This window comes from Eumetopias jubatus, unplaced genomic scaffold (genome assembly GCF_037043125.1).
Source record: "Eumetopias jubatus isolate StellerSeaLion01/CBP00866 unplaced genomic scaffold, mEumJub1_p1.0 scaffold_17, whole genome shotgun sequence".
Lineage (NCBI taxonomy): Eukaryota > Metazoa > Chordata > Mammalia > Carnivora > Otariidae > Eumetopias > Eumetopias jubatus.
Genome location: NW_028274823.1, coordinates 38,299,210 through 38,317,445, shown reverse-complemented (window position 1 = coordinate 38,317,445; position 18,236 = coordinate 38,299,210). Strand labels below are relative to the sequence as shown.

Below are 18,236 nucleotides of genomic sequence, written 5' to 3'. Positions count from 1 at the left end.
TCTGCCCAGAGGAGCTGAGAACTCGGGGCCCCGCTCCTCAGTGTGCCCCCAGAGAAAAGCAGTCACTCCCATCTCCCCGGTCTCCGGCCGCACTCCCTGCTCACCCGGCCTGTGACCGATCGTTTCTATCTCTGGCACCCGACCCCGTGTGGAGTCTCCAAACCCAGCAGATCCCTGCGGTGCGCTCCCGCACCGCTCCTCCCGGGGGAGGAAGGGGCGTCTCCCCGGATCTGCCGCTTGTTGGGTCCCTGCTGGAGGAGCAGTGGCCCGACTGGGCCGCGGATCACAGTTTATGGCCACCCCGAGCTGAGAGCCCGCGCCTCGGCTCCGTCTCTGCAGCCAGCTTCCCTGCTCCGATCTCTGGGAGCTCTGCCGCACTCAGACATCCCTGGTCTTTCTGTGACCCCGAGGGTCCTGAGACCACACTGTCCCAGGAGGGTTCCACCCCCAGCTTAGCCACTGGAGTGACGTCTCTCAGCGGAGCCGGCTTCTAAAAGGTCCGATTTTGTGCTCCGCGGCTCTATCACTTGCCAGAAGCGGCCGACGGAGGCCCCCTCCCCCGCCGTCTATCCTCCCGAATATCGCCTCGGATTCACTTCTCTGCACGTCCTACCTTCCAGAAAGTGGTCGCTTTTCTGTTCAGAGTGTTGTTACTATTCTTATCTTCGATCTCCTGTTGAGTTCGTAGGTGTTCAGAATGGTTTGATCACTATTCAGCTGAATTCCTGAGACCAGACGAAATCCAGGTCTCCTACTCCTCCGCCATCTTCCTCCACCCCCAGCCTGGTATTTTCTAATGACTAGACCCATGTTACCCATTGGTTGAATTGTCACTGAAATGTTGAATTTTCTCACTGAATCCATTCAGGTAGACATGATGTGGCTTAGAGGTGGCCCATGATGTTGATTAAACCATTACCGATAGGGTTAACTTTGATTGCTTAAGAGGGTGTCTACCACGTTATTCTATTTTTTTCACCCTTTATTTTGTAGGGAGATACTTTGAGACCATATGATTCTTCATCCATTTTCATCCACTAGTTTTTTAGTATCCACTGATACTTGCCCAAAGTCATCATTACTGTGATAACCAAATGGTAATTTCTCAGTTCTATTATTTCCTTCTACATTTATTGATATTATTCTGTAAGGAAAAACATGTTCGTTTCCCCATTTATCCATTTATATTAGTATAGACTCCTGGATTCCTATTTTGCTCAATGTTGTACAATTATTTCAATTCTTACATTGTCCCAGAATCTGCCAGTGGAAGTCCCTTTGTTTTTAAGCCATGTCCTTTTGATGTGGTCCCATTATTCTTTATCATTTCTTTCTCACACAAGAAATGTTCCGGGCTCATCATGTAATTTCCCCGAACCACTCCTGGAATCAGCTATTTCTCTAAGAACTCTGGTTCCTTTTAGTGAAGAATGGTGTTTAGAAATGAAAATGTAGGAACTAGCTATGTCTATTTCTACTGTCTTTTTGCTGCTACTGTGCCATCTCTAGTGGACAGAGCTAAGAAACGTGGGTTTGTATACTTCCATATGTGCACTTCTGTATATTTATCTATTAATATTAGAAACTATGCATAAATTCATGTTGGTAACAATGCAACACCACAGTATTTATTCCAATTTCCCCTGTCTGTAGACTAAGCTCTTCTTCTGCTCAAAGGAGCCTCATGCAACAAAAATCCTGCCTAGGGGCGCCTGGGTGGCTCAGTTGGTTAAGCAACTGCCTTCAGCTCAGGTCATGATCCTGGAGTTCCGGGATCGAGTCCCACATCAGGCTCCCTGCTCAGCAGGGAGTCTGCTTCTCCCTCTGACCCTCTTCCCTCTCGTGTTCTCTGTCTCTCATTCTCTCTCTCGAATAAATAAATAAAAAATCTTTAAAAAAAAAAATCCTGCCTAATACATATTCCTTAGAGTAAATCCTATTCATAAATCATTTAACACTTACATTACCAATATAATGCAATCATTAGTATCATCCTTTGAAATTTATAATTTTTACTAGATTTTCTCTTGCAATTTCCCCATTAGTGTTTTTGATATAACTTAATTGGGCTCTATATGTTTACTCAGAAATTCCCTCTGAAATTTACATTTTTAAAGTACACTTTCCAAGTCTTTTCTTTTCCCTTCCCACAGGCACTTTTGAACAGATACTGAGTCATTCACATATAGTCCATTTCTGTCAAATATCTTTAAATGTTGTAATATTCCTACTGATTTTGAAAAAGCAAACATCATCATGATTCATTATTCCTTCTAAGTGACTGATTTTGTTTGGAAACTTCTGATCTTAAAGTTCAAAATTCTTACTAGGATATTCATGTGTGATCTTTTTAATTAATCCTAACCAGTACACAGGGCTTCCATAACTTTTTTTTTAATGAGAGAAATTGGAATGAAATAATAAGCAAATACTGAACATACACTTATCATATGATCCAATGCCACTACTCATAGGTATTTACACAAGATAAATGAAAATCTGTGTCCACAAAGACTTCTATGGAATGTTCATAAGAGGCTTATTCATAACAGAAGTTGAAAATAAGTCAAATGACCTTCAACGGGTGAATGGATAAACAGGCTGTGGCACAGCCATACAATGGACTATTACTCAGCAATAAAAAGTAACAAACTATTGATGCATGCAATAACATGGATGAATCTCAAAAGCATTTATATAGACATAAAAGATTATATAACCCATGATTCCATTTACATGACCTTTTAGAAAAGGTAAAACTGTAGGGGCAGAAACAGATCAGTGGCTGCCAGTGGCTGAGCATGATGGTAGTTACACAATGGCATATATTTGTAAAAACTCAAAACAGTACACTTTTAAAATGGTGAATTTGATTTTACATAAAATTATACCTAACTCTTACTTCAACAAAGCCTGTCTTTTTCCCATTGCACATTCTTTCCTCCTTTGCTGAAGATTAATTGTATAATTATGGGTGAAAGGACTTACTCTATAATAAAAAGCATTAAAAAGCCATACTAATTAAAACATTACCTTTGGCATGAGCATAAACAAAGAATTTAGTGAAACAGAAATCAGAAACTGATCATGGTACAGAGAATGTCAACATTTGTTGGCTTAATAATGAAACCAGAAAAACATGACAGTGTGTACCTATGGAATATATAGAACAAGGGAGTCAAGCACTGATTGACCTTGTGCAACATCAAGATTCTCTCTTAAATGTTTCTACATGTTAACTATTTTTCTTCACGCAGACACCTTCTCATGGCTGCTAGAAGTCCCAGGTCACCAACCACAAAACATGTTTTCCTTTTACAAAAATCCCACGTAGGGCTCTTATTGGCCCATTTGGATCAAATGTCCTTCCCAGGAATGTGAAGCCAAGAGGATGTGGAATCTTCAGGAGATCTACCAGCTCCTATTTCATGAAGGCAAGCTGGTTACTAAAGAAAATACAGGGATGAAGTCCTGAGCTATAAAAATACTCCCTACAAATGGTAATTTAGCACCTGATAAAGATGGTACTTCAAACTTCAATCACACGGTGTTGAGAACTGATTATTCATTTGGGAAAACATTAGATCCTTATCTCATACCTTATCTAATCAAGCAGTAACACAGAGACAGATCAATGGACAATTTAACTTAATGTTTATTTCACATATTTTAAATGTAAGGCATACATGAGGTAATGATTTTCTAAGTGCTTTTCTTGTACAGATGCAACGAAAGCTCAATGAATTAGACACTTGTTTCATATGCTAAAGTAACAAATAGCTTTATTTCTAATGGTTGGGCTCACTATATGGAGATTTACAGGGCTGAAAAACAGCCACCCCTGAATCAGTTTCTCATGAGAAAATGTCCTCTCCGCAGGCTTATAAATGTATTTCTGAATTAATACCTCTTCAAAAAGGTCTATCTGTAAGTTGTTTAAACCACTTTCAGCTCTAAGAAACAGAAAATCCCAACTCAACTAGTATAATTAGAAAAAAATACTATCTCATATAAAGAAGCTCCAGGGTTGGTTGATTCACCTGCTCAAAAGACGCTGTTGACTCAACCTCTTTCCAGGTTTGTGTTCTGCCATCCTCAGATACTACCTTAGGATCAAAAACTACAATCAGATATCACAACCAGACATAGAAATCCAGCAAAATCAAAGGGCTTTTTTTTTTTTTTTAAATCAAATGTTTGTTAACCACTGGGAAATCCTGTTTTCCCATATTTCACTGAATATTCTTCAGAGTTTTTCACTGGCCAGAGCTGGGTCAGATGCTTATTTCAAATAAATCATTAATCAGGATACATTTTTCAAAATTAGGTTAGAGCATGAGGAGCTAATGTATAATATGGTAACTGAAGTTAGTAACACTGTATTATATAACTGAAATTTGCTGAGTAGAAATGTTCTCACCAAATAAATGTTCTCACCAAAAAGGGGGGCTGGGGCTGGTAAATATATGAGGTGACAGTTGCCTTAATTAACTTGATGGGGGAATCCTTTTACAATGTATAAATTACTACATTATACACTTTAAATATTTTACAATTTTGTCAATTATGCCTCAATAAGCTGGAAAAAAATTAGATCATCATTCATTTCCTGAATCTTCTACTGGCATGGAGTGAGGAACAGCTGTTGAGTAGGTAATCAAAAGCCTGTAAAAGCTCCAACAAATCTGTTGCCAGTCATATAACAGCTGACACGTGTAGCATTCTATACAGTGGTTTAGTACTTTATATTCAGGAACTTACCTAGTCCTTACTAGAACTCCATGTGGTAATGTCAATATCATCATTTTGCAAAAAAGGAAACTGAGGAACAAATGTTAAGGGATTTGTCCCAGGCCACATAGCTAATGTGCAGCAGAACTGGGACTTAAGCCTAGCACGTATAGTTCCAGAGTCCATGCTTTTAACCACTATATCAGGGGTCCACAAACTATGGTCCACAAACTAAATCTGGCCAAGTCTGTTTTTCAATGGCCCATGAGCTAAGAATGATTTTTTTTTTACATTTTTAACAGGTTGTAAAAAAAAAAAAAGTGACAAAAAGCACATGTAGCCTGTAAGGTTAAAGTATTTACTATATGGCCTTTTACAGAAAATGTTTGCCAACACTTGCACCATACATATCATGGTTGCCAATACTAGAAGTAAAGGTAAAGAACGTTACTATACACATAGTTCCCAGGTTACATCTAAGTTGGGTTTGGCACATTCAAACCTACTTAGGTTCCCCAAGTAAACATTTCAGGATATTCAGAGATGGGGTTGTTTTCTTAATGAACACATTTTATGGTGGTAAGTACAATGAGCTTACTATTCATGACAGCTTTCTTAAATTCAGAGTTGTGCTAAATGTGAAAAATATATACTTGGCCTCTGTATTTCCTGTTACAACTTAAAAATTTTTTCTAAAGAAAAAAATTTCTGTATTTTCTAAATTGTTTCCCTCGGTAATAATTCTCTGAAATGTTTTATTGAAAGCTTTCAGAAACCATGTGCTTATACAGTTTTAGTCTATTAGTTTACCTGAGGTTCAATGAGAGAATACCTTTTTGTAAAGGCTTTTTTAAATTTGTTGCAATATCAAGATTTCTTAACTCTGATTTCTCCAGTTACAGTAAGTTTCATTTGTGAATTAGATTTCTAAACATCAAGATGTTGACAGAGGGGTGCCTGGGTGGCTCAGTCGTTAAGCATCTGCCTTCAGCTCAGGTCATGATCCCAGGGTCCTGGGATCGAGCCGCATGTCAGGCTCCCTGCTCAGTGGGGGGCCTGCTTCTCCCTCTCCCACTCCCCCTGCTTGTGTTCCCTCTTCTGCTGTCTTTCTCTGTCAAATAAATAAAATCTTAAAAAAAAAAAATGTTGACAAGAGATTTCTACTCTTGTGTGAGTTCACCAACACAGTGAGTGCTGACCTCTCATCAGAAGGCATTCTACATCCTACTCCGTAGAGAACACAGAATACAAAGAATTGCCATGGAGGCCATTATGTGTCATACCAGAAGTGAATTACATTATACTGACAGCCCATTGGCCAGATCTCATGCACATCATCCCACCTGAATGCAAAAAGCTGCAGAGAAATAAAGACTTGCTCTGTGCCCAGTTTGGTAAAAACACTGCCAGGGATGTCCCCTGTGAGAGTTCTATGATGTAAATTGAAGGCTGACTTCTGGTAGGACTTCCCACATTCATTACAACCATAGGGTTACCTCCTTGGGTATACTTTCTGTCAGGCCAACAGTTCTGAGTTACAGCAAGACGGTGTTTCACCATCCATCTTTACAGTGTTTCTCTTCTGTGTATTTTCTGATGTGTGGTGAGAGTTGCTTTGTGGCTGAAGGTCTTCCCACATTCATTACATTTATAGGGTTTCTCCCCTGAATGAATCCTCTTATGTTTAGTGAGGGTCGAACTATCATAAAAACATTTTCCACATTCGTTACATTCATAGGGCCTCTCTCCTGTGTGTGTTCTCTGATGTACATTGAGGGATGCCCTCTGACAAAATGTTCTCCTACATTCTTTACATTCAAAGGGCTTCTCCCCTGTATGAATTCTCTGATGTTCAATGAGTTGTGACTTTTGGCAGAATGACTTCCCGCATTTGTTACATTCAAAGGGTTTCTCCCCGGTATGAATTCTCCGATGTTTACTGAGGGTTGACTTCTCAGAAAAGGTTTTCCTACATTCTACACATTCATAAGGTTTCTCCCCTGTATGAGTTCTCTGATGCTTAAGGAGAACTGACTTCCCACAGAAGGTCTTCCTACATTCACCGCATTCATATATCTTCTGCCCTGTGTGAAGTCTTTGATGTTTAATGAGGGTTGACTTCATATGATACATTTTCCCACAGTTGCTACATTCATAGGGCTTCTCCCCTGAGTGTATTCTCTGGTGTACAGTGAGTTTTGACTTTATACTAAAAGACTTGTCACATTTGTTACATTTATAAGGTTTTTCCCCTGTGTGAGAGCTCTGATGCACAGTCAGGTCTGACTTTTGGGAGAAAGATTTTCCACATTCACTACATTTGTAAGGCTTCTCCCCTGTGTGTGTTCTTTGATGTTGATGGAGGGCTGAGTTCTGGTAGAATTTTTTCCCACATTTAGCACATTCATAGGGTCTCTCTCCTGTATGAGTTCTTTGATGTACAGTGAGGGTTGATTTCTGGTAAAAGGATTTCCCACATTCATTACATTTATAGGGTTTTTCTCCTGTGTGTATTCTGTGATGTATTGTGAGGTTTGACTTCCGGAGGAAGGTTTTCCCACATACATCACACTCATGGTATTTCTCACACTCTTCACCCATGTGAATTCTAGGACGTTTCTTCCAAAGGGCTGACTTATCACAGCTTTCCCCACATTCATTAAATTTATACTGATTCTTCCTTGAGTAAATCATCTGACGTAGCATGTGGTTTGACTCACCCCTGAAAGTTTTCTCACATTTATTATAATCACATAATTTCTCTCCTGTCTGAGTTCTCTTATGTGTAAAGAAGAGGGCATTATTGTGGAAGGTTTTAATGCATTCATTATATTCAGGCAGTTGCTCCACAGTGTGAATCTTTTGTTGCTGAATAAAATCCTCATTATGATAGAAGATGCCCTCATTTTTATTAAATTCATTAAACTTCTCTCTAGTATGAGTTTTCTCATGATTAATATCAGGAAGTAATTTCTTGTACCCATTGGCATCATCGGATTTCTTTCCTGAGTAGTTTTTATTATTAGTGGTTAACTCCGACATATCTTCTAAACTGACTCGATCTAGATTATATTTACTGGACATTTTTCTGGAAGGAATAGAGTCTATGTACAGATTAAACGTTTTCCTTAATACATTCTCTTTCTCTGTAATCATCTTGCCATAATGTCTGTCTTGGTTTTCTTTGCTCTCTATTATGCCATCAACTTTCAGTTCTTCTAGAAATAAGAAAAACATACCTTATGAATCTGAAACTACTTCTAATAAAATTGGGCTAATACACAAATACCCCTTATACACCCAACTCTTTGGTTTCAGAGACTGTCTTTTAAGATAAAAGTAATACCAAATCAGCATTTTCCATTCCCTCTACTTTTCTGAGGAGCTGGGGGAAAGAGGTGACAACAAACCAACCAATCAAACAAAGCTATTATGGTGGAAGAGAGGAAAGTAAAATTGGCAATGAACACACACATATTTATTTGGTCCTTCACAAATATATATTTCAAAATGGACATAAGGGGTAAAATAAACAAAGAATAGAAAATAAAGGATTCAGTAAGAGTGGATGAATCACAATGAGTGGAATTCACAGTAAGATGTACTCAATAAAAAAATTATATAAGTAAATGTGACATGGAAAACAGGTAGACAAGATTGTTGTTCCAAAAAACTACCCAAGGAATTAAAGTGTTCAGAGAGAATGAATTAGAATCTAGGTGCTGATTTTGTTAATCCTACCTTTGAAAGATAGCCTGAATTCCATTACTTTGCACACTCTACTACCTCAAACCTAGTCTATGGGGTGTCGTTTTTCCTAACTGGTCTCCTTGCTTCTACTCTCAACTCTCATGGCAATCAGCTTCCTGCACCTCTCTCCTGCTAATACAAATTCCATGAGATCAAGGGATTTATTTCACCACTGCTCTATCTCTTTCACTTAAAACATGACCAGCATGGAGCAAGTGCTCAATTAATACTGGTTAAACTAATTAATTCCTGAAAACAAAAGAAGTCCTTGAAAATGAAGGGAATATGAAGCTGAGAATGCTAGAGGAAGGAGACTAACCAACATAAAATATTAATATGACATGGGAATGAATTTCAAGGTACGAATAAAAAGGAGTAAACTCTTAAAAAGCCAACTGAAAAAAAGAACATATATGTGTGAGAGTGTATCTTTGGTGAATTTAGGTATGCAGGCTAAGCATCCTTAGTCACTTCCAAACAGAGCTTCTTAAAAACACTCCAAAGATGCACATACTTGAAACAACCACCTGGGATCTAACTTCCTCTGGATTACTCATCAGGGTAATACCAGCTTGCAAATTCTTTCTCTAACACCCATGGTGCCTTCTTGCTCTAACTTCAAGATCTCCTCTGGTTTGGTAATGCAATGCCCTGATAATGAAAAATGATAAAGGACACAGGAAAAGCTGCTTGGCTTTAGGAACTCAGAAGAAAAACCAAGGTCCAGCTTCAGGAGCTGCACAGTGAAGGAACCCACTGGAATCTTTCAGTGGGGAAGTGAGAAAACAATATTCCTGGTGTCCAAACCTAAGTATCATTAAACTCTACAAAAGATCCACATGCTTTTGGGCACCTGGGTGGCTCAGTCGTTAAGTGTCTGCCTTCAGCTCAAGTCATGATCCCAGGGTCCTGGGATCGAGCCCCACATGGAGCTCCCTGCTTGGTGGGAAGCCGGCTTTGCCCTCTCCCACTCCCCCTGCTGTGTTCCCTCTCTGTCTCTTTCTCTGTCAAATAAATTAAAAGAAAAAAAAAATCCACATGCTTTGATAACAACAAAACGACATGCTGATGTTACTCAGGAAAAGTTTTCCTTACCCAGTGAGATGAAGATGCTATAGTTCTCCAACATCACATCCCTGTACAAGGTCCTCTGATCAGGGTCCAGTTGACCCCACTCCTCCTGGGTAAAGTTCACAGTCACATCCTCAAATGAAATTGATCCCTGTAACACACATATCTGATCAATCAGAAGTGCTCAAAACTGTATGACAGAAATATATTTAGGAAGCAATCCTTCACCATGTTTACTATTGAGTTTATTGGAAAAAGTTTATAGAGGAGACTTACCATAGTCCCTGTTTTGTTTTATATGTAGAGGGAGAAAGAGAAATATAAAATAATAATAATAATAATAAAAAAAAACACATACAGGGATGCCTGGGTGGCTCAGTCGGCTAAGCGTCTGCCTTCGGCTCAGGTCATGATCCCAGGGTCCTAGGATTGAGTCCCACAGAGGGCTCCCTGCTCGGTGGGGAGCTTGCTTCTCCCTCTGCCTGTCACTCCCCCTGCTTGTGCACTCTCTCTTTCTCTGACAAATAAATAAAATCTTAAAAAAAAACACAACACACACAAATACACACAAGCATAAGATATGTTATATACATGAAAGTGTCCTAGTTTCTGTGGATATTAAAATACATAAAAAACACTGTTTCTACTTTCAGGAAGCTTACAATCTAGTATGGATGCAAACTGGATTAAATAATAGCATAAGATTAAGAGAGAACTGAATTTGGAGCTTTAAAGCTATAAAATGCCGTAATCTGGTAATTTTGGCATTGTTCATTTAGACAAGACTTCTCCAAAGTATTTGATGACTCACCCTTTTAAGAGAGAAAAACTTTTAAGCATCAAATTGGCACAAATCTGTGGCAATATATAGATATGTCTGAATGTCTCTACAGGTAGTCCACACTTTGTATGGTCCTGACATGCACAAATTTCAGTTACAATTTATTTAGTTAAGTAACAACAGTCCCCCCACAACACTGTCAGATTTCAGTTACTATGGTAACTCTGAGTAATCACATAAAGTATAAGCTTTGCTGCTTGCTCTTCAATCCACAAATCACTACATAAATAACAAACATCATGAATGATTATCAACCATGTCATTTTTTTTTCAAAGTCCACCAGTGACTGATCACTGCACATCTGTTACTCAGTCCACACACAAACAACAAAACACATGTTCCCTCCTTGTCTCCTGGCAATATGGCATTTTGCAAAAATAGTTGAACGGTTTGCAAAAGGGAACTGGCCAACAAAGATGAAAGAGCAACAAAGAAATGAAAAGTGATCACATTAGAAGTGAAATTCAAATCAAATATAAATGGGGTTTTAGAAGAAATACCTGACTGTAGGAATGTTGAAACTGCCTCCATTTGAGACACTCTAAATCTACATCCAAAGGATCTTAATGAAGAGGTACTTAGTACTAAATATTATAGTATTTTTTCATTTTTATACACATTTTTAATGTTTTGACAAATATTTTTAAAGATATTTAAAGATCACAGAACTACCACTTTCCCCCATGATTAAGATTGCTTTGCATGGTTTCAGCGTATGTGCCCATTTTTATAGCCCCACACGACAGTGCAAAGTGAGAACTGCCTATGGGTGGCACGCATGTGTCTGCATGCATTCAGTATATAGTATATATAGCCATCATCTAAGCTCAAAGCGGATAGTGCGCTGACTGATTGGCTGAGGAATTAACTGAAGGAGTGTCAGACCACCCTGGGCATTTGTCAGTCTGTATAAACACAGCTGATAGTTTAAGGATAAACCAGATTAAAAAAAATGTTTTAGGTAAATGCTTCAGGGGCTCTAGCAATGGCCAAGTCAGCCAGAAAGAAAATGGATACTGGTTTTGTTTTAAGGCAGGTCTTTGATGAGATAGATCATGATGGTGTAAATCCACAGTATGGGAAATGTCCACTTCAAAAATCAATAGTCCCTTAAAGTTGCCTATATACTCCCTGCTGATAACCTGAAAGGAAATTCACCAGGTTATATCTTTCCAACAATTCCCTTTATAAATCCTTGAAGTCAGTTCTTTTACTGAGGAGAGAAAACAGATAAAGGAACAGCATTCTGTATTTCTGAATAAACTCACAATAGCTACCTATATGAATCAAACCAAATCTTCACATATAAATGTAGACGGACAATGAAGGTTCACTAGAAATTTAAGAATGGGTAACACAAAAGACATGCACCAGATGAAGTGAAAAAGTGAGTAAGAAGAAAACAAAACTATGTAATTATTATGATTCCAAAATAGGAAACGACTGTTTTTAAAGACAATGGAGAGTAACAGTACTCAAAAGAACGTTACTTCACCTCACACCCATTAGCAAACAAAATAAAAGCGTTGGTGAAGCTGTGGAAAAACGAACTCTTGTGCACGTTGGTGGGAATGTAAATGGTGCAGCCACTATGGAAAAGAGTATGGTGTGTCCTCAAAGAATTAAAAATATAATTACCATGTGTTATTAGTTTGCTAAGGCTCCCATAACGAACTACCACACACTGGATGGCTTAAACAAAAGAAATTTATTTTCTCACAGTTCTGGAGGCTGGAAGTCCAAGATCAAGGTGTTAGCTCACTGACCTCTTATCTGTAGACATTTTAATCCAAATACCTTGGAAATTACAGAGAATAACCAGATAACTTAAATAAAAGATTTTTAAAAATTTATATTAAAAAACAATTCTGGGGCACCTGGGTGGCTCAGCTGGTTAAGTGTCACCTTCAGCTCAGGTCATGTTCCCAGGATCCTGGGATCGAGCCCTACATCAGGCTCCCTGCTCAGCAGCAAGTCTGCTTCTCTCTCTCCCTCTGAGATCTCTCTCGTTCTCACTCCCTCTCAAGTAAATAAATAAAAATCTTTAAAAAAAATAATGAAAAAAATTAAAAAACAATTCTAATCACTTCTATAAAACATGAGATGTGGGAGGAAGGGACAGTAAAATATGCAAAAGATCAGGTCAGGTCTAGAAAGTAAAAGTTCTTTATGTTGATGGAAAAAATACAAATATAAACCTATGTTAACTGTTTCCAGGAGAAACAAAGGAAAAAAATACAGAATTTTCAAAACACTGGAAGGGAGAAATATAATCGACAGAGAAAAATTAAAGAAAGGAGAGAAGATGGGATAAATAAAAATACAAATAAAGACGGAGGAACTAAAACTAAACACCATCAGTGAGCACAATAATTGTGAATGAGTTAAATACCCAATATAAAAGGAAATCTCATGTCATGCATAAAAACAATTCAGCCAAGTACTGTTTACTAGTCACATGATCATAAAATATGTATATATTTATATATGTATATATGCATTTACTCACACATACACCCCATATATATGTATACATACAACACATACATACAACACAACAGATCACTGTTATCTTCTCATAGGACTGGTAATGGTTAGTTTTATGTGTCAACTTGATAGGCTACAGTATCCAGTTATTTCACAAAACACTTATCTAAGTGTTGCTATGAAGGTATCTTATAGATGTGGTTAATATCTACAATGGGTTGACTTTAAGTAGATTACCCTCAATAATGTGGGTGGGCCTCATCCAAACAGTTGAAGGCCTTTATGAGCAAAAACTAATGTTTCCCCCAAAAGAAGGAATTCTGCCTCAAGACTGCAGCATTATGTCCTGAGTTTCCAGTGTGCTGGTTAGATTTGCCAGGCCCCACAATCACATGCGCCAATTCCATAAAACCAACGTATACATATGTGTATTTATGTGTGTCTATATTATATGCTATCTGCACATACACACACACACACACACACACACATCCTATTGGTTCTGTTTCTCTGGGGAACACTGATACAGGGCTTACAAAATATTTATTTTTCTTCATCTTCGTTTTTTTCTCCATTCTATCTCCTGCCTCTCTCCCAAAAGCCACCAGAAGATGAAAGAGATGGGGGATGGAATCTCCTCTAGAAGCTTAAGCAGGAGCACATCCCTGACAACACCTTGATTTCAGACTTCTAGCCTCCAGAACTGAAAGAATAAATTTCTGTTGTTTTAAGCTACTAAATCTGTGGTAACTTGTTATAGTATCCACAGGAAAGGAATATACCAACTCTTTGCAAAAACCATACAGAAAATCAACAATTTGCTTTGCTCAGTAAGAATATATCTGACCAGCAATAGCTCTCACTTAAACAAGCACAACATTCAGCGTTTGAATTTCAAATTGAGTGGTTGTGCAACCTGTGAAACAGTTAAAAATCCACAGAATATAAAATCAATCAAGAAATAATAAGGTAAGAATTGTAACAGACCAAAGATAATCACATGAGGATAAGCTTTGCTAAAAGGCAACAACAGGAAAAAGACAATACTGTAAAGTAGACAAAAGAAATCATCAACCTGAGGGGCACCTGGGTGGCTCAGTCAGTTAAGTGTCTGACTCTTCGTTTTGGCTCAGGTCATGACCTCAGGGTCGTGAGACAGAGCTCCACGGGGGGGCTTCATGCTCAGTGGGAGTCTGCTTGAGATTCTCTCCTCTGCCCCTCCCTTCTCAAATAAATAAATACATCTTTAAAAAAAATCATCAGGGGGCGCCTGGGTGGCTCAGTTGGTTAAGCGGCTGCCTTGGGCTCAGGTCATGGTCCCAGGGTCCTGGGATCGAGCCCCGCATCGGGCTCCCTGCTCAGTGGGGAGCCTGCTTCTCCCTCTCCCTCTGCCTGCCTCTCTGCCTACTTGTTCTCTCTCTGTATCTGCCAAATAAATAAATAAAATCTTTAAAAAAAAAATCATCAGCTTGAATCAACTAAGTTATGCTTTGGCCTTCTCCTCTCTGCACTCACTAAAGAACAATCAGAAGTGAAGATGATGGGCAGCATTCATCTCAGACTTGTTAATTCAGATTGTCTACCTTATTTTCAGGAAGACAAAGAATTTTTTCAAACTTCAGGCCAGGAAATCTTTGTGTTCCGTGAAGAATTACTTTTATTTTTATGGTCAAGGCAAAGCATTTCCCTTTTGGACAGAGTATCAAAGATAAATTTGCAATAATTATTATTATAAAAATTACTGCTACATAATATAATGTATAATATATACACTAATGGAAAAACAATTATAATTATCTCCACATAATTAACATGCTGACCTTTCCTTGTTTTCGATCTGTTAACTCTATGTATTCCTTGACAGCTTTTATCATTTTTATCTTCACTGTTTTATGCAATGGGAAACAGTGTGAGAAATGAAAAACAGCTCACCTGGGATTTGTTCTTTTTCTGTTCCTTTTGGGAAAGTACAGAGAAGGCTGAATGTACAGCTATGGGAGAAGAAAACAGTAGGTCATGTGAGATTTGGCTGCTATAGACTTTTGAGATTCAGCTCCTAAAACCCCATGCCCACCAGACGGTCAAATGTTACCCTGTAGGAAAAAGTTCTTTGGCCCCCGAGAATTAGCAAGAACCATGTGCAGGGAGAATTCACATGTGTGACTCTGACAGGAACTGTAGAGCCTGGTTGAACAATTTTTCACTGGGTTTATTTCTTAATGATTTAAAAATTTCATTTTTCTTTTAGAACCAATCCAGTACTAATTTAACAAAGATATCAAAAGACAAATCTTTATTTTTCACTATCAATGTTGTAGGAAAAATACTCAGGATATTTGTTTACCTACATTCCTACTGAGTTGCTTACCCTTAAGAGAGAAATCACTCTGCAGAAAAAGATGAGGTTGCTTTATGGACAGGCCTACTTTAAAAACTGTTTCTAACTAAGCTGCGATAGAACCTGGTGGGTGACTTACCTCGTGGATAGTTTTCCGGTCCTGGCACTGCCTCTAACAAACTCGGTGACTCTGGGCAGGCTACTTATACACTCAGAGTCAAGGTTTCTCAGCTCTGAAATTAAGCAGACACAGATGACCCTATTCTATGCCTCTATAAAATCAGGGTAGATGGAGTGGCAGCATACCCCTAGAGGGACATAGAAGAGCAGCTCAAAATCTAGAAAAAGTGGGTGGAGGCTGAAGTCCGGACATGTTTATTAAAGGCTGGAGACAGAATTTCTTCAGTTGTGCCTAGGGATCTCTCCCTGCAGACCATGCAGACATGAAACCTCTAATGAATTTTTTCCACACAGCCTGCCCCTCACCCACCACTAAGTGTCCCACTCACCTATATTTCCTGAAGCTTGGTCCAGACCTTTCATCATGGTGAGGCCCTCTGGATGCGGTGACAGTGAGGCAATGCTCATTCTAAGCACAATAAAGAACTGCTACTGCAGGCTATGCAAACCCAGCACCTGCTCCTTTCTAGCAGTATCCTGCCTCTGCTCTAAAGCTGTGGTTGAGAAGTCTGAGGTCCGAGGAGTGACCTTCAAGGTGAGATTCCTGTTCTTGGGGCTTCCTCCTTCTTACTTCATAAAAGCTGCTTTCTTCCAAGGGAGCTGGAACCTAGGCTTAAAAGACAAAATCATTTATTTAGAAGTTTGTTTCAGAGATCCAAATCTCACAGAACTTATCTGCCTAAACTCTAAGGCCACTGAGGATGCTGAAAGTTGGACAGTGCAGTAAGTTATGCAGTCTGATCCAAGGGTTCTGACACGCCAAGAAATCCCAAAATACATGACCACAAGGTGAGATTCAGTGCTCACACACTTTGGGGTTGTTTCCTTGGGCCCTAAAGAAGGTGCTGTGAGAAATACCATGGTTTTCGACAGGGTTGTCTACCAGAACTGTGAGACCTTGCGTATTTCACTTGAGCCCTCTGAGCCTCAGTCGTCTTGTCTGCCAAGACAGAAAACAGTTACATTAAAGGCCGTTATTAGGATTAAATAAAATTTAGCCAACGAAAAAGAAAAATATCTTCCAAAAACCTTAACAGCTAATATTAACTAAGCTCTGCTCCGAACGTTAAAACTGAAAATGCTATTTTAAAAACGTGTAAAAAATTTTAATCCTCAGAACCCCACGTAGCGAATAATCTTGTTTTACAGATGAAGAAACCTACTCTCACGCATCTCCGTCATCTTGCCAGCAGTAATCAACTTAGACCCGGCTCCACCTGGATCCAGAGCTCAGGCCCCTTCCCGCAGCCCCGCCGACGCCGGCCCCCGCAGGACAGAGGCGCCCGGCCCGGCCGTCCCTCCCCGAGGCCGCCCCCACCCGCCTTCGGCTGGCCCGCTCCCCACCGCCGCCCCCGCGGGCGCTCGCCCATCCCGCCTGGGCTCACCCACCGCCCCTACTCGCGCAGCGCCAGGGCCGCCGCATCGCTCCAGGACTTCCTCCGCCGGGCGGGGAAACCCGCGGAAAACACCTGGAGACCGAAGTTACACATGCGCACAACAAGCCTCGGGGAACCTGGAAGACCCTTTCCCTGAACCTGCGCCGTGTGAGACGAGGAAACGTAGGACTACGTTTCCCATAAGCCCTGGCACCACGCCTCGTCTGAAGAGTTTCCCATGGAGGACAGAGGTGCTCTCAGGGCTTCTCCCAGGGGCTTGCTGGGCCTGGTTCTTTATGGCCCGCAGGGCATTGCAAAACGATGCAGTGTGATGCGAGGTTGCTGAAGGAATTATGAAAGAGTAAGCTGTAAAGAACATGTCAGGGACCACTAGGGAACCGTGAATTATATGGTTACAATATAAAGTGGTTCATTTTGGCCTGAGTAGAATAGTAGAATAGGATCTCCTTGCCTCCAAATTCATGTCCATTAAGAGCCTCAGATTGTGACTATTTTTGAATAGGGTCTTTGCAGATGTTATTAGTTAAGTTAAAATGAAGTCATACTGGATTAGGGTGGGCTCCGATGGCTGGTGTCCTTACGAGCAAACAGAGGAAACAGAGGCATGGGAGAATGCCTTGTGAATGTGGAGACAGATTGGAGGGATATGGCTACAAGCCAATTGGTGTCAGAGACTGCCAAAAACCATCAGGAGTTAGGAGAGAAGCATGGAACAGAGTCCCTCTTAGAACCTCTAATAGGAAACAACCCTGTTGACACCTTTTTTGAAGCGGGCATCCATCTTGTTAGTTCGGATGAAATAATGAACACTAGGGGTCATATTGTTCCCAGGCACAGCTGGACCAGCCAGGGAACACACAGATCCAGGACCAAGAGATAGGAATGCTTGTATCATTCAAAGGAACGTGAAGGAAAGCAAACCCACTAGCTTATGCACACACAAGCAGATACAAGCAGCTGATTAGCACTCTCCTAAACACATAATCACCAGGTGTACCTAATGAAATCTCTAACATATATAAAGATATTTTTCAGATTCCAAGCCTCCTGAGATAGAACAGACCTCTGTGGGACCAGATGAAGTGGCACCAGAAGTAAATATCATCTGTTAACATTACTTCCTAGGCCTCCAATCAATAGCATCCACCTTCTCAGGAAACCCCTCCCCCAAATTTTGCCCTTAGAAGGCATCACCTGTAAGTTTGAGACTTTGAGCATTAGCTCCCCATTCTCTTGGGACGCACCATACCAATAAATAGCTTATCTTTCTTCACTGCCGAAGCTCAGTGTCAATCTTTACTGGCTTGTTGTGTATGGGACAGATGAACACTGGTTTGGTTCCGGTATAATTTCAGACCTGGGAGACAATACATGCCTGTTGTTTTAAGCCACACAAGTTGTGGTGCTCTATTAAGGCAGCCCTAGGAAACTAGTACACCA

General features: G+C 40.0%; 1 protein-coding gene across 1 annotated transcript in view; it reads right to left on the bottom strand.

Moving 5' to 3' along the window:
* Window positions 1–3,637: 3,637 nt before the first annotated feature.
* The window catches only part of LOC114205255 (uncharacterized), a 42,380-nt gene continuing 27,781 nt past the window's right edge, over window positions 3,638–18,236 (bottom strand). The window contains 5 exon segments of the mRNA XM_028098612.2: window positions 3,638–6,398; window positions 6,400–7,949; window positions 9,577–9,703; window positions 14,814–14,872; window positions 15,729–16,011. Coding sequence (XP_027954413.2) covers window positions 6,285–6,398; window positions 6,400–7,949; window positions 9,577–9,703; window positions 14,814–14,872; window positions 15,729–15,807 — 1,929 coding nt within the window. The 5' untranslated portion in view covers window positions 15,808–16,011 and the 3' untranslated portion in view covers window positions 3,638–6,284.